At 41.2% G+C, this 12519-nt stretch overlaps 1 protein-coding gene across 2 annotated transcripts in view; it reads right to left on the bottom strand.

Moving 5' to 3' along the window:
• Positions 1-1717: 1717 nt before the first annotated feature.
• Positions 1718-12519, bottom strand: part of LOC106611541 (uncharacterized) — a 36659-nt gene continuing 25857 nt past the window's right edge. For both annotated transcript variants that reach the window (XM_082977094.1, XM_045722959.2), the window contains exons 15-22: positions 12311-12346; positions 9750-9794; positions 6443-6475; positions 6184-6330; positions 5969-6023; positions 5689-5883; positions 5504-5581; positions 1718-3625 (exon numbers count right to left, since the gene is read on the bottom strand). In XM_082977094.1, the coding sequence (XP_082833220.1) occupies positions 3435-3625; positions 5504-5581; positions 5689-5883; positions 5969-6023; positions 6184-6330; positions 6443-6475; positions 9750-9794; positions 12311-12346 (780 nt within the window). In that variant the 3' untranslated portion in view covers positions 1718-3434. The remainder of the gene's footprint in view (positions 3626-5503; positions 5582-5688; positions 5884-5968; positions 6024-6183; positions 6331-6442; positions 6476-9749; positions 9795-12310; positions 12347-12519) is intronic.

The raw sequence follows: 12519 nt of genomic DNA, 5'->3' as shown, positions 1-12519 counted from the left end.
TGCAGTAGCTGTGCTGTCAATATGACCCTCAAGACATATCACAGCATAAGGCATGATGTACAAAGTATTTATTTTTAATTCAATTGACTAAGCATCCCCATTGATTAAATTATTTCACAGCTCAGTTGCAGAATTATAACCCCATTGCGCCATCTAGTGTAGGATTACTACATCATCTGTAAAAACAGAAAGAGATCGAGACAGACACACCGACACGAACGCTGACACACACACATACCGCACGCACGCTCGCACGCACACACATACACACACTAGCATTTATAACCGGATAATTTACCTCATCACTAGAGCATCCACTAAGAGTTGAACTTATAACTTGATAATTGATAGTGAAAACTTTGAGCATTAGGATTAGATCGCAATGGCCTAGCCCAAGGTTTCCCAAACTCGGTCCTGGGGCCCCCCCTAGGTGCACGTTTTGTTTTTTGCCCTAGCACTACACAGCTGATTCAAATAATCAAAGCATGAGGAAGATTTTGTTATTTGAAGCAGCTGTGTAGTGCTAGGGCAAAATCCAAAACGTGCATCCAGGAGATGGGGGGGGGGGGGGGGGGGGGGGGGGGGGTTGGGAAACCCTGGCCTAGCCTCAATAATAGTCCTTTATGATGGCATGTTGACATTACGAAAATACTCACTATAACCTCGTTTGAGGGATTTAATTTCTTTCTTTCAACATTTTCATTTTATTTAATGAATCAACCTGTTACACATTGGGTTTCAGGGTGTTTGATGGTTGCCTGAGTCATCAGGCCACTTTGATTGGACAGTTAATTATTATTTTTTAAATCCTTACAGCTCTGTCAAGTTGGTTATTGATCATTGCTAGACAGCCATTTTCAAGTATTGCCATATATTTTCAAGCGGTTTTAGTTCAAACTGTAACTAGGCCACTCAAGAGCATTCAATTTCATCTTGGTAAGCAACTCCTGTGTATATTTGGCCTTGTGTTTTACGTTATTATCCTGCTGACAGGTGAATTTGTCTCCGATTGTCTGTTGGAAAGCAGAACATATCAGGTTTTCCTCTAGGATTTTGCCTGTGCTTAGCACTATTTTGTTTATTTTTAGCCAACAAAAAAAAAACACCCTAGTACTTGCTGATGGCAAGCATACCCATAACATTATGCATCCACCACCATGCTTGAAAATATGAAGAGTGGTACTCAGTGATGTGTTGTGTTGGATTTGCCACAAACATAATGTTTTGTGTTCAGAACATAAAGTCAATTTCTTTGCCAATTTTTTTGCAGTTTTACTTTAGTGCCTTGTTGCAAACAAGATGTATGTTTCGGAATATTTTAGTCCGTACATGCTTGCTTTGTCCACTCTGTCATTTAGGTTAGTATTGTGGAGTAACTATAATGTTGATCCATCCTCAGTTTCTCCTATCACAGCCATTAAACTCTATAACTGTTTTAAAGTCAACATTGGCCTCATGGTGAAATCCCTGAGAGGTTTCCTTTCTCTCCAGCAACTGAGTTAGGACGGACGCTTGTATCTTTGTAGTGACTGGGTGTATTAATATACCATCCAAAGTGTAATTAATAACTTTACCATGCTCAAAGGGATATTCAATGTCTGCTTTTTTTGGAGGGATAACATAATTCCACTTTGGCATTATGGGGTACTGTGTGTAGGCCAGGGACACAAATTCTCAATCTCAATACAGTTTAAATTCAGTCTGTAACACAACAAAATTGTGGAATTCTTATTTAATTTGCATGGCACAACACACAAAGAAATAAAACAAAAATAACTTCATAAGACATAAAAAAGGATTTAATTAAGGATACCAAAAATCACTGCAAAAGGTCACAATTAAACAGAATTTTGTTTTATAAAATCAGACATAAAACAGACCAAGCTCTCACAGGTAATTAATACACATTAATACACAGTCAATTAGTTCAGTTTTATAAATAACAAAAAATACTTAAACTTGCTAGGCTAAGGTAACATTAGGTACGGTATGGAAAGGTAAGGTACTCAGGCACATAAATGGCATATATGCACTAACAGCAAAGAATTTGCAACAGACACAGCAAACTTCAGATGAAGTCAAGATGTCAACATGTTTCTTTTCACCCTCACTCTTTTGACTGAAAGTAGATAGGATTTCCCAGGTTTACATTTGTTAAACTAGGTATCCTTTACGTAAGAAAAATACTTATTTCTGTATTTCCATACAATACACAAAGGAGTTATTGTGAAAAAAGGAATATAAACTATAGAAATTGCAGTAATGCTCACAAGGTTCTGTTTTAGATGATAAAACATTTGGCTTTTGAACATAGCAGCCTCTATTATAGAGATTTTAATCCAATGTAGCAAGCTCACAGATTTGCCCTGACATTTTCTAATAATTCTTTAGATGTTGTTTACAATAATTGCATTTATCAATTTACAAATTATAATTATACGGGTGTTTAAACATTGCATATATAACTACAAACAAATTTGGTAAACAAATTTAGGGGTGACCAATTCTGGGTGACCATTCAGAAAGTATGGTGCAAATAAAGCAACAGGGGGCAGTATATAGCAATAAATTGGTATAGCAATAAATTGTATCATTAGCACTGTCCAAGTGGAGGTGCAGCCCTTTATTCCTGTGTACTTGTGTGAGCAGTGCAGAATTCTTAACATTGGATTACAATTTTCCACAGAATCCAACCAACGCCAACCAAAGTCAACCAAATGTAGGAGCAATTACTATCATTCTTTAAAGGAATAGTGCCATTTTTTCCCCTGTAGCTGTTCCTTTAAAGCAAAATGGAGCTTGTGACATAACAAAGCAGAATGTGAGAAGAACAGAATGAAGACATATTGATGGCATAACACTGAGCTCAGACGTCAATTTAGCGTCAATTTCAAGTTGGTTCAATGTAATTTCATTGAAATTATGTGGAAACAACATTGATTCAACCAGTGTGTGCCCAGTGGGAAGTCAATGGTGCCATCTGTCAATGATTTTAGGAGGCGGGATAATGATGATTTAAAGTGTTTCACTGTCCAGATCCCTCTACACTTGTAAGATATCCAGACACAATGTGTTCCTGACTATCTAAGGGGGTCAGGAAGATCTGATCCCAATGATATCACAATGCATATTTTAATCGTCTACACCTGTCTAAAAATGTGGGCACAATCAGAATGACATAAGATCAGGACAAAGGACGAATGTTAGAACCAGGTATAAACTGGGCTTGAGAAAGCTCATGAAAGGACGCACATGGATATCTTTGCTATATACCGTACATGTTAAGAGGTACTTCCTGTTTCCGTGACTGAGGGGATACACTGTAAAAAATGCGATCTTCCTGAGATTGGAAGGATTTGCTGTTTTTCTTTGAGCGTTATGCATCAACTCCAGACTGTTCGATTGCCTGCCTGCCTGCCTGCTGCCATGTTGGGTCAATAGTTTGGTCCTTTACTAAAAGGATCCCTGCTCCTCATCATGACACCGTAACACATGGATAGATGGCACACCCCTGGCTGGCCAGGGACCCCAGGGTTACCTCTCTTCCCCTCCTCCCCGTTTAGGCCAGGGGGTCCTGGTTTCCCTGGATGACCTGGTTTACTGTCTCCCTGGGGACCCACTGGACCTGGGAAAGTAGACAATTACAAATGAGGTGTTTCTCTTGTGGTTCCAAAACATGATCCGCTTTTACTGAATAGGGGTAGTTAAGGTCACAAAAGGTCGAACAGTGTGTTTATCTGCAGAAGAGGGAAACAGGTTGCAATAGACATGAAATGACTCCCAGAAAGTGCTCTCAAACAGCTTGGACTGAGGACATGATTGGAACACTGTGCAGTGACCCAGACGCATCAATATTAAAATAATTGTACTGATTTCATTTCTATCTTGACTAACCAAGTAGAAATAATTATATTACATACAGTGCAATTGGAAAGTATTCAGACCCCTTGACTTTTTCCACTTTTTGTTACATTACACCCTTATTCTAAAATGGATGAATTGGTTTTTTTCTTCATCAATCTACAAACAATACCCCATAATGACAAAGCAAAAACAGGTTTTTAGAAATGTTAGCAAATGTATTTTTTTTTAAACCCGGAAATATCACATTTACATAAGTATTCAGACCCTTTATTTAGTACTTTGTTGAAACACAGCAATTACTTTGGCAGCGATTACAGTCTGGAGTCTTTTTGGGCATGATGCAACAAGCTTGGCACACCTGTATTTGGGGAGTTTCTCCCATTCTAGGGAGCGTCGCTGCACAGCTTTTTTCAGGTCTCCAGAGATGTTCGATCGGGTTCAAGTCCGGGCTCTGGCTGGGCCACTCAACGACATTCAGAGACTTGTCTGGAAGTCACTCCTGCGTTTTCTTGGCTGTGTGACTAGGGTCGTTGTCCTGTTGGAAGGTAAACATTCGCACCAGTCTGAGGTCCTGAGCACTCTGGAGCAGGTTTTCATCAAGGATCTCTCTGTACTTTGCTCTGTTCATCTTTCCCTCGATCCTGACTAGTCTCCAAGTCCCTGCCGGTGAAAACATCCCCACAGCATGATGCTGCCACCACCATGCTTCACCGTAGGGATGGTGGCAGATTTCCTCCAGACGTGACGCTTGGCATTCGGGCCAAAGAGTTCAATCTTGGTTTCAGCAGACCAGAGAATCTTGTTTCTCATGGTCTGAGAGTCCTTTAGGTGCCTTTTGGCAAAACTCCAAGCGGGCTGTCATGTGCCTTTTACTGAGGAGTGGCTTCCGTCCGGCCTCTCTACCATAATGCCCTGACTGGGTTGTGCAGCAGAGATGTTTGTCTTTCTGGAAGGCTCTCCCATCTCTACAGAGGAACTCTAGAGCTCTGTCAGTGACCATCAGGTTCTTGGTCACCTCCTTGACCAAGGCCATTCTCATCCGATTGCTCAGTTTGGCCATGCGGCCAGCTCTAGGAAGAGTCTTGGTGATTCCACACTTTTTCCATTTAAGAATGATGGAGGCCACTGTGTTCTTGCAAACCTTCAATGCTGCAGCAATGTTTTGGTACCCTTCCCCAGATCTGTGCCTCAACACAACCCTGTCTCGGAGCTCTACGGACAATTCCTTCAACCTCATGGCTTGGTTTTTGCTCTGACATGTACATTCAACTGTGGGAACTTATTTAGAAGGTGTGGGCTTTTCCAAATCATGTCCAATCAATTGAATTTACAACATTTGGACTCCAATGAAGTTGTAGAAACATCTCAAGGATGATCAATGGAAACAGGATGCACCTGTGCTCAATTCCGATTTTAATAGGGTCTGAATACTTATGTAAATAAGGCATTTCTGTTTTTTTATGGGGTATTGTGTGTAGACTGATGAGATTTTTATTTAATACATTTTAGAATAAGGCTGTAACCAACAAAATGTGGAAAAAGTCAAGGGGTCTGAATACTTCCCGAATGCACATTATATAAAATTTGATGTGCAGTAGCATACCATATGAAGTACAAATATTTCATATTTATATTTTACCTGGAGACCCTGGTGTTCCCGGATCTCCAATCTCTGCTCTTCCTTGACTCCCCTTCTCCCCCTTTATTCCTGGATCTCCTGGAAACACAAATAGAATGCAATGTGTTCCAGGACAGATCCAATGTTTACTTACGTTCTACTTGACTGTTTACCCATACATACTGCACAGATTAATTGGGTCCTACCTTTCAAGCCACACATCCCAGGACGCCCAGGTCGACCTGGATGGCCCGGCTGTCCAATGGAACCAGGGTTCCCAGTAAAGCCCCTTGATCCCTGGGGCCCAACAGGGCCTGGTACTCCGGGAGTACCGTCCCTGCTTTGGTAGTGGTCACAGTTACTTTGCTGCTGGTTACTGAGGAGTAGCGAAGGCATCTCCACTGGGATAAAAACACAATGGAGGGGGGCTCAGATATAGGTGCAGTATAGAGAATACAGCAATTATCAAACATGATCCATACTCACATCTAAGTACCTCTCTGCATATTTGCTGAATGATTTGCTTGGACATCTCCCTTCCCTGTGGAGATGTGACATGATTGATGGCATCATGCAAAAATGTCTCAGTCAATTCATACAAACAGCATAGGCATTGATGGAACAATTATGATGATTGTTGATAAATGAGCAGTTGAATGTGAGACCATGCATGGTGGTGAGTGCACTGGTGGGTTACACACAGGTCTACCCTCTAGTCCAGGTGGCCCAGGAGGCCCAACGTCACCGCTCTGTCCTCGAGGCCCAGACGGGCCTGTCTGCCCTGATAATCCTGGCTGGCCTTGGTGACCTCCCAGTCCCCTCTGACCGGGGTCTCCTGTTGTCCCTTTCTGGCATGCACAAGAGCATAGTATAAGTACACACAATGCTATACTCTAGATGAGGATGAATGCTTGGCTATTCAGGGCTACATCAACTTACAGAACTCAATGACAGACTTACCCCCCCTTTCTGTCCCGATGAGCCATTAGAGCCCTATCAATCAAAGTGATGATGGCTGATTAGTAATGTTGATTAATCACAACTCAAATCACAACTCAATTTGAGAGTTGTTCCCATACTACCACATTTCCAATCCAGTTCCTCTGCATGAGTGTGTTAGAACATAGTCAGTGCTAGTCTACAATATGAAATTAATACATTGTGACAAGGAAAATATTCTTAGTTATGAATTATATACACTACCGGTCAAAAGTTAGAACACCTACTCATTCAAGAGTTTTCTTTATTTGTACTATTTTCTAAATTGTAGAATAACAGTGAAGACATTGTTGGCTGCTTTTCCTTCACTCTGCGGTCCAACTCTTCCCAAACCGTCTCGATTTGGTTGAGGTCGGGGGATTGTGGAGGGCAGGTCATCTGACGCAGCACTTCATCACTCTCCTTCTTGGTAACACAACCTGGAGGTGTGTTTTGGGTCATTGTCCTGTTGAAAACAAATGATAGTCCCACTAAGCGCAAACCAGATGGGATGGCGTATCGCTGCAGAATGCTGTAGTAGCCATGCTGGTTAAGTGTGCCTTGAATTCTAAATAAATCACTGACAGTGTCACCAGCAAAGCACACCCACACCATAACACCTCCATGCTTTACAGTGGGAAATACACATTGGAGATCATCCGTTCACCCACACCGCGTCTATCAAAGACACATCGGTTAGAACCAAAAATCTCCAATTTGGACTCCAGACAAAAGGACATATTTCCACCGGTCTAATGTCCATTGCTCGTGTTTCTTGGCCCAAGCAAGTCTCTTCTTCTTATTGGTGTCCTTTAGTTGTGGTTTCTTTGCAGAGATTCGACCATGAAGGCCTGATTCACACAGTCTCCTCTGAACAGTTGATGTTGAGATGTGTCTATTACTTCAACTCTGTGAAGCATTTATTGGGATGCAATTTCTGAGGCTGGTAACTCTAATGAACTTAACCTCTGCAGCAGAGGTAACTCTGGGTCTTCCATTCCTGTGGCGGTCTTCATGAGAGCCAGTTTCATCATAGCGACTGATGGTTTTTGCGACTGCAATTGAAGAAACTTTCAAAGTTCTTGAAATGTTCCATATTGACTGACCTTCATGTCTTAAAGTAATGATAGACTGTCATTTCTCTTTGCTTATTTGACCTGTTCTTGACATAATATGGACTTGGTCTTTTACCAAATAAGGCTATCTTCTGTATACCCCCCTACCTTGTCACAACACAACTGATTGGTTCAAACGCATTAAGGAGGAAAGAAATTCCACAGATTAACTTTTAAGAACAAGCACCTGTTAATTTAAATGCATTCCAGGTGACTACCTCATGAAGCTGGTGGAGAGAATGCCAAGAGTGTGCAAAGCTGTCATCAAGGCAAAGGGTGGCTATCTGAAGAATCTCAAATCTCAAATATATTTTGATTTGTTTAACACTTTTTTAATTACTACATGAATCCATGTGTGTTATTTCATAGTTTTGATGTCTTCACTATTATTCTACAATGTAGAAAATAGTAAAAATAAAGAAAAACCCTTGAATGAGTAAGTGTTCTAAAACTTTTGACCGGTAGTGTAGGCTATGGAAGAATGTAATGTGGTTAGAACAGTTTCACATAGAAAAATCATAGCATTTGGAAGCATTAAGTACTTTGTAACTGGGCTTCCGAGGCTACTGGCCAATCAACTGTCCAATTGGATAAAATACTTTTATATTATAGCCATAATTCAATCATTGATATACAGTGCACTTGGAAAGTATTCAGACCCCTTGACTTTTTCCACATTTTCTTATGTTACAGCCTTATTATAAAATGGACTAAATAAAAACATTTCCTCATCAAACTACACAAAATACCCCATAACGACAAAGCAAAATAGGGTTTTTAGTATTTACATAAGTATTTAGACTCTTAGTAATGAGACTCGAAATTGAGCTCAGGTGTAACCTGTTTCCATTGATCATCCTTGAGATGTTTCTACAACTTGGAGTCCACCTGTGGTAAATTCAATTGATTGGACATGATTTGGAAAGGCACACACCTATTTATATAAGGACCTACAGTTGACAGTGCATGTCAGAGCAAAAACCAAACCATGAGGTTGAAGGAAGTGTTCGTAGAGCTCCAAGACAGGATTGTGTCGAGGCACAGATCTAGGGAAGGGTACACCAAAAATTCCTGCAGCATTGAAGGTCCCCAAGAACACAGTGGCCTAAATCATTCGTAAATGGAAGAAGTTTAGAACCACCAAGACTCTTCCTAGAGCTGGCCGCCTGACCAAACTGAACATTTGGGCCTTGGAGAAGGGCCTTGGTCAGGGAGATGACCAAGAACCCGATGGTCACTCTGACAGAGTTCCTCTGAGGAGATGAGAGAATCTTCCAGAAGGACCAACATCTCTGCAGCACTCCACCAATCAGGCCTTTATGGTAGAGTGGCCAGACTGAAGCCACTCCTTAGTAAAAGGCGCATGACAACCCTCTTGGAGTTTGCCAAAAGGCACCTAAAAGACTCTCAGACCATGAGAAACAAGACTCTCTGGTCTGATGAAGCCATCATTGAACTCTTTGGCCTGAATACCAAGCATCACGTCTGGAGGAAACCTGGCACCATCCCTACGGTGAAGCATGGTGGATGCAGCATCATGCTGTGGGGATGTTTTTCAGCGGCAGGGACTGGGAGACTAGTCAGGATCGAGGGAAAGATGAACAAAGCAAAGTACAGAGAGATGAAAACCTGCTCCAGAGCGCTCAGGACCACAGACTTTGGCGAAAGTTTACCTTCCAACAGGACAACGACCCTAAGCACACAGCCACGACAATGCAGGAGTGGCTTCGGGACACGTCTGAATGTCCTTGAGTGGCCCAGCCAGAGCCCAGACTTGAATCCGAACGAACATCTCTGGAGAGACCTAAAAATAGCTGTTCAGCAACACTCCCCTTCCAACTTGACTAAGCTTGGGAGGATCTGCAGAAAAGAACGGGAGAAACTCCCCAAGTACAGGTGTGCCAAGCTTGTAGCATCATACCCCAAAGGTGCTTCAACAAAGTACTGAATACTTATGTAAATGTGATATTTCAGTTTTTGTTTTTTATACATTTGCAAGCATTTCAAAAAACCTGCTTTTGCTTTGTCGTTATGGGGTATTATGTATAGAATGATGAGTGGAAAATACTATTTAATCCTTTTTAGAATAAGGCTGTAACGTAACAAAATGTGGGAAAAGCCAAGGGGTCTGAATACTTTCCAAATGCACTGTAATCACAGGAAGGTCAACTTACATGATTACCTGGAATCCCCATATCTCCTTTTTCACCTCTTAATCCCTGTAGAGAAAATTCAACTAGCAATTATGGTGTTTGTTTTTAGTCGTACAATGTTTTTGTAATTTTTGCTTGTGGTTAAATGTAAGGTCTTCAGTAATCAAGTCATTGTCCTTCAGAACAGAGTTAAAATTTGCCAGTCATGATTTTAGAATGAGATTTTACAGAAAGGTTGTTGCTACAGTTGAAGTCGTAAGTTTACATACACTTAGATTGGAGTCATTAAAACCACTCCACAAATGTATTGTTAACAAACTATAGTTTTGGCAAGTCGGTTACGACATCTACTTTGTGCATGACAAGTAATTTTCCCAACAATTGTTTACAGACAGATTATTTCACTTATTATTCACTGTATCACAATTCCAGTGGGTCAGAAGTTTACATACACTAAGCTGACTGTGCCTGTAAACAGCTTGGAAAATTCCAGACAATTATGTCATGGCTTTAGAAGCTTCTGATAGGCTAATTGACATCATTTGAGTCAATTGGAGGTGTACCTGTGGATGTATTTCAAGGCCTACCTTCAAACTCAGTGCCTCTTTGCTTGACATCATGGGAAAATCAAAAGAAATCAGCCAAGACCTCAGAAAGAAAATTGTAGACCTCGACAAGTCTGGTTCATCCTTGGGAGCAATTTCCAAACACCTGAAGGTGCCACGTTCATCTGTACAAACAATAGTACGCAAGTATAAACACCATGGGACCACACAGCCGTCATACTGTGGCTCAGTTGGTCGAGCATGGTGTTTGCAACTCCAGGGTTGTGGGTTCGATTCCCACGGGGGGCCAGTACGGAGAAAGACAAATGAAGAAAATGTATGAAATGAAATATATGCATTCACTACTGTAAGTCGCTCTGGATAAGAGCATCTGCTAAATGACACAAATGAAAATGTAAAAATACTGCTCAGGAAGGAGATGTGTTCTGTCTCTTAGAGATGAACGCACTTTGGTGTGAAAAGTGCAAATCAATTCCAGAACAGCAAAGGACCTTGTGAAGATGCTGGAGGAAACAGGTACAAAAGTATCTATATCCACAGTAAAACGAGTCCTACATCGACATAACCTGAAAGGCTGCTCAGCAAGGAAAAAGCCACTGCTCCAAAACTGCCATAAAAAAACATACTACGGTTTGCAACTGCACATGGGGACAAAGATTGCACTTTTTGGAGAAATGTCCTCTGGTCTGATGAAACAAAAATAAAACTGTTTGGCCATGATGACCATCGTTATGTTCGGAGGAAAAGAGGAGGCTTGCAAGCCGAAGAACACCATCCCAACCGTGATACACGGGGGTGGCAGCATCATGTTGTGGGGGTGCTTTGCTGCAGGAGGGACTGGTGCACATCACGAAATAGATGGCATCGTGAGGAGGAAAATTATGTGGATATATTGAAGCAACATCTCAAGACATCAGTCAGGAAGTTAAAGCTTGGTCGCAAATGGGTCTTCCAAATGAACAATGACCCTAAGCATACTTCCAAAGTTGTGGCAAAATGGCTTAAGGACAACAAAATCAAGGTATTGGAGTGGCTATCACAAAGCCCTGACCTCAATCCTATGGGAAATTTGTGGGCAGAACTGAAAAAGTGTGTGTGAGCAAGGAGGCCTACAAACCTGACTCAGTTACACCAGCTCTGTCAGGAGGAATGGGCCAAAATGCACCTAACTTGTTGTGGGAAGCTTGTGGAAGGCTACCCGAAATTTTTGACCCAATTCTACCAAATACTAATTGAGTGTATGTAAACTTCTGACCCACTGGGAATGTGATGAAAGAAATAAAAGCTGAAAAAAGAATTCTGTCTACTATTATTCTGACATTTCACATTCTTAAAATAAAGTGGTGATCCTAACTGACCTAAGACAGGGACTTTTACTAGGATTAAATGTCAGGAATTGTGAAAAACTGAGTTTAAATGTATTTGGCTAAGGTGTATGTAATCTTCCGACTTCAACTGTATGTCCATGAGAGTCAGTTTAATGGATATTTTACATCCAGAGCCTCAGTCCAAGTGACTTCTTAACCGCAGTCCTGTGGTGACATTGTCATTTGACTCGGTATGCTTCCTAGTTTTTCCCACAAAGATCATAGCTGTCCCTGTTTCCCATGACATTTAATTAAGAGGTTGTTCAACATGATTCCACTCCGGCTAAATGAAAGCAACCACATTTGGAAGGAGGTAGTGAACCGAGCATCCGATTACACCCCAAGCGGTCTATTGTAAATGGAAAATGTAGCAACCTCTATTTATGTTTTCCCAAGCAATCTCTGGTCCATAAGTAAAATTAACTTTTCAATATGTTCTACAGTTACAGTATGTTCACTTTCATTCTTTGCTGTGTACCATTATTTGTTCTCTTGGTCTGAGCAACATGGCAAAATACAATCAAACTGAATACTTGAAATGTCTGGAACATGAGGACAGACACTCTAGCCAAAGCCTCAGGTGTTGCTAATGGGTTTGAAATATCATCAGGTGTTACATAAGAAAACCCAAATGAAATGTTATGAATACCTCCCCTCCTCGTTCACCTGGATCTCCCCTTTTTCCCTGGTGAGATAGAAACGACACCGCAATCACATGTTATTGTTACGGGCAGTAGGAGAATACAGAGCTACGATTACAAATGTTTCAACTTCAATACCCACATACTGCACCACATCCATGACACATGCTATGGATATGACAGATGACAGTATGTTCAACATTATACAAGCCTCTTG

The sequence above is a fragment of the Salmo salar genome, chromosome 01 (assembly GCF_965601325.2).
Source record: "Salmo salar chromosome 01, fSalSal1, whole genome shotgun sequence".
Classification (NCBI taxonomy): domain Eukaryota; kingdom Metazoa; phylum Chordata; class Actinopteri; order Salmoniformes; family Salmonidae; genus Salmo; species Salmo salar.
Note: the sequence above shows the minus strand (reverse complement) of the source record. Positions and strands in the feature narration are given on the sequence as shown.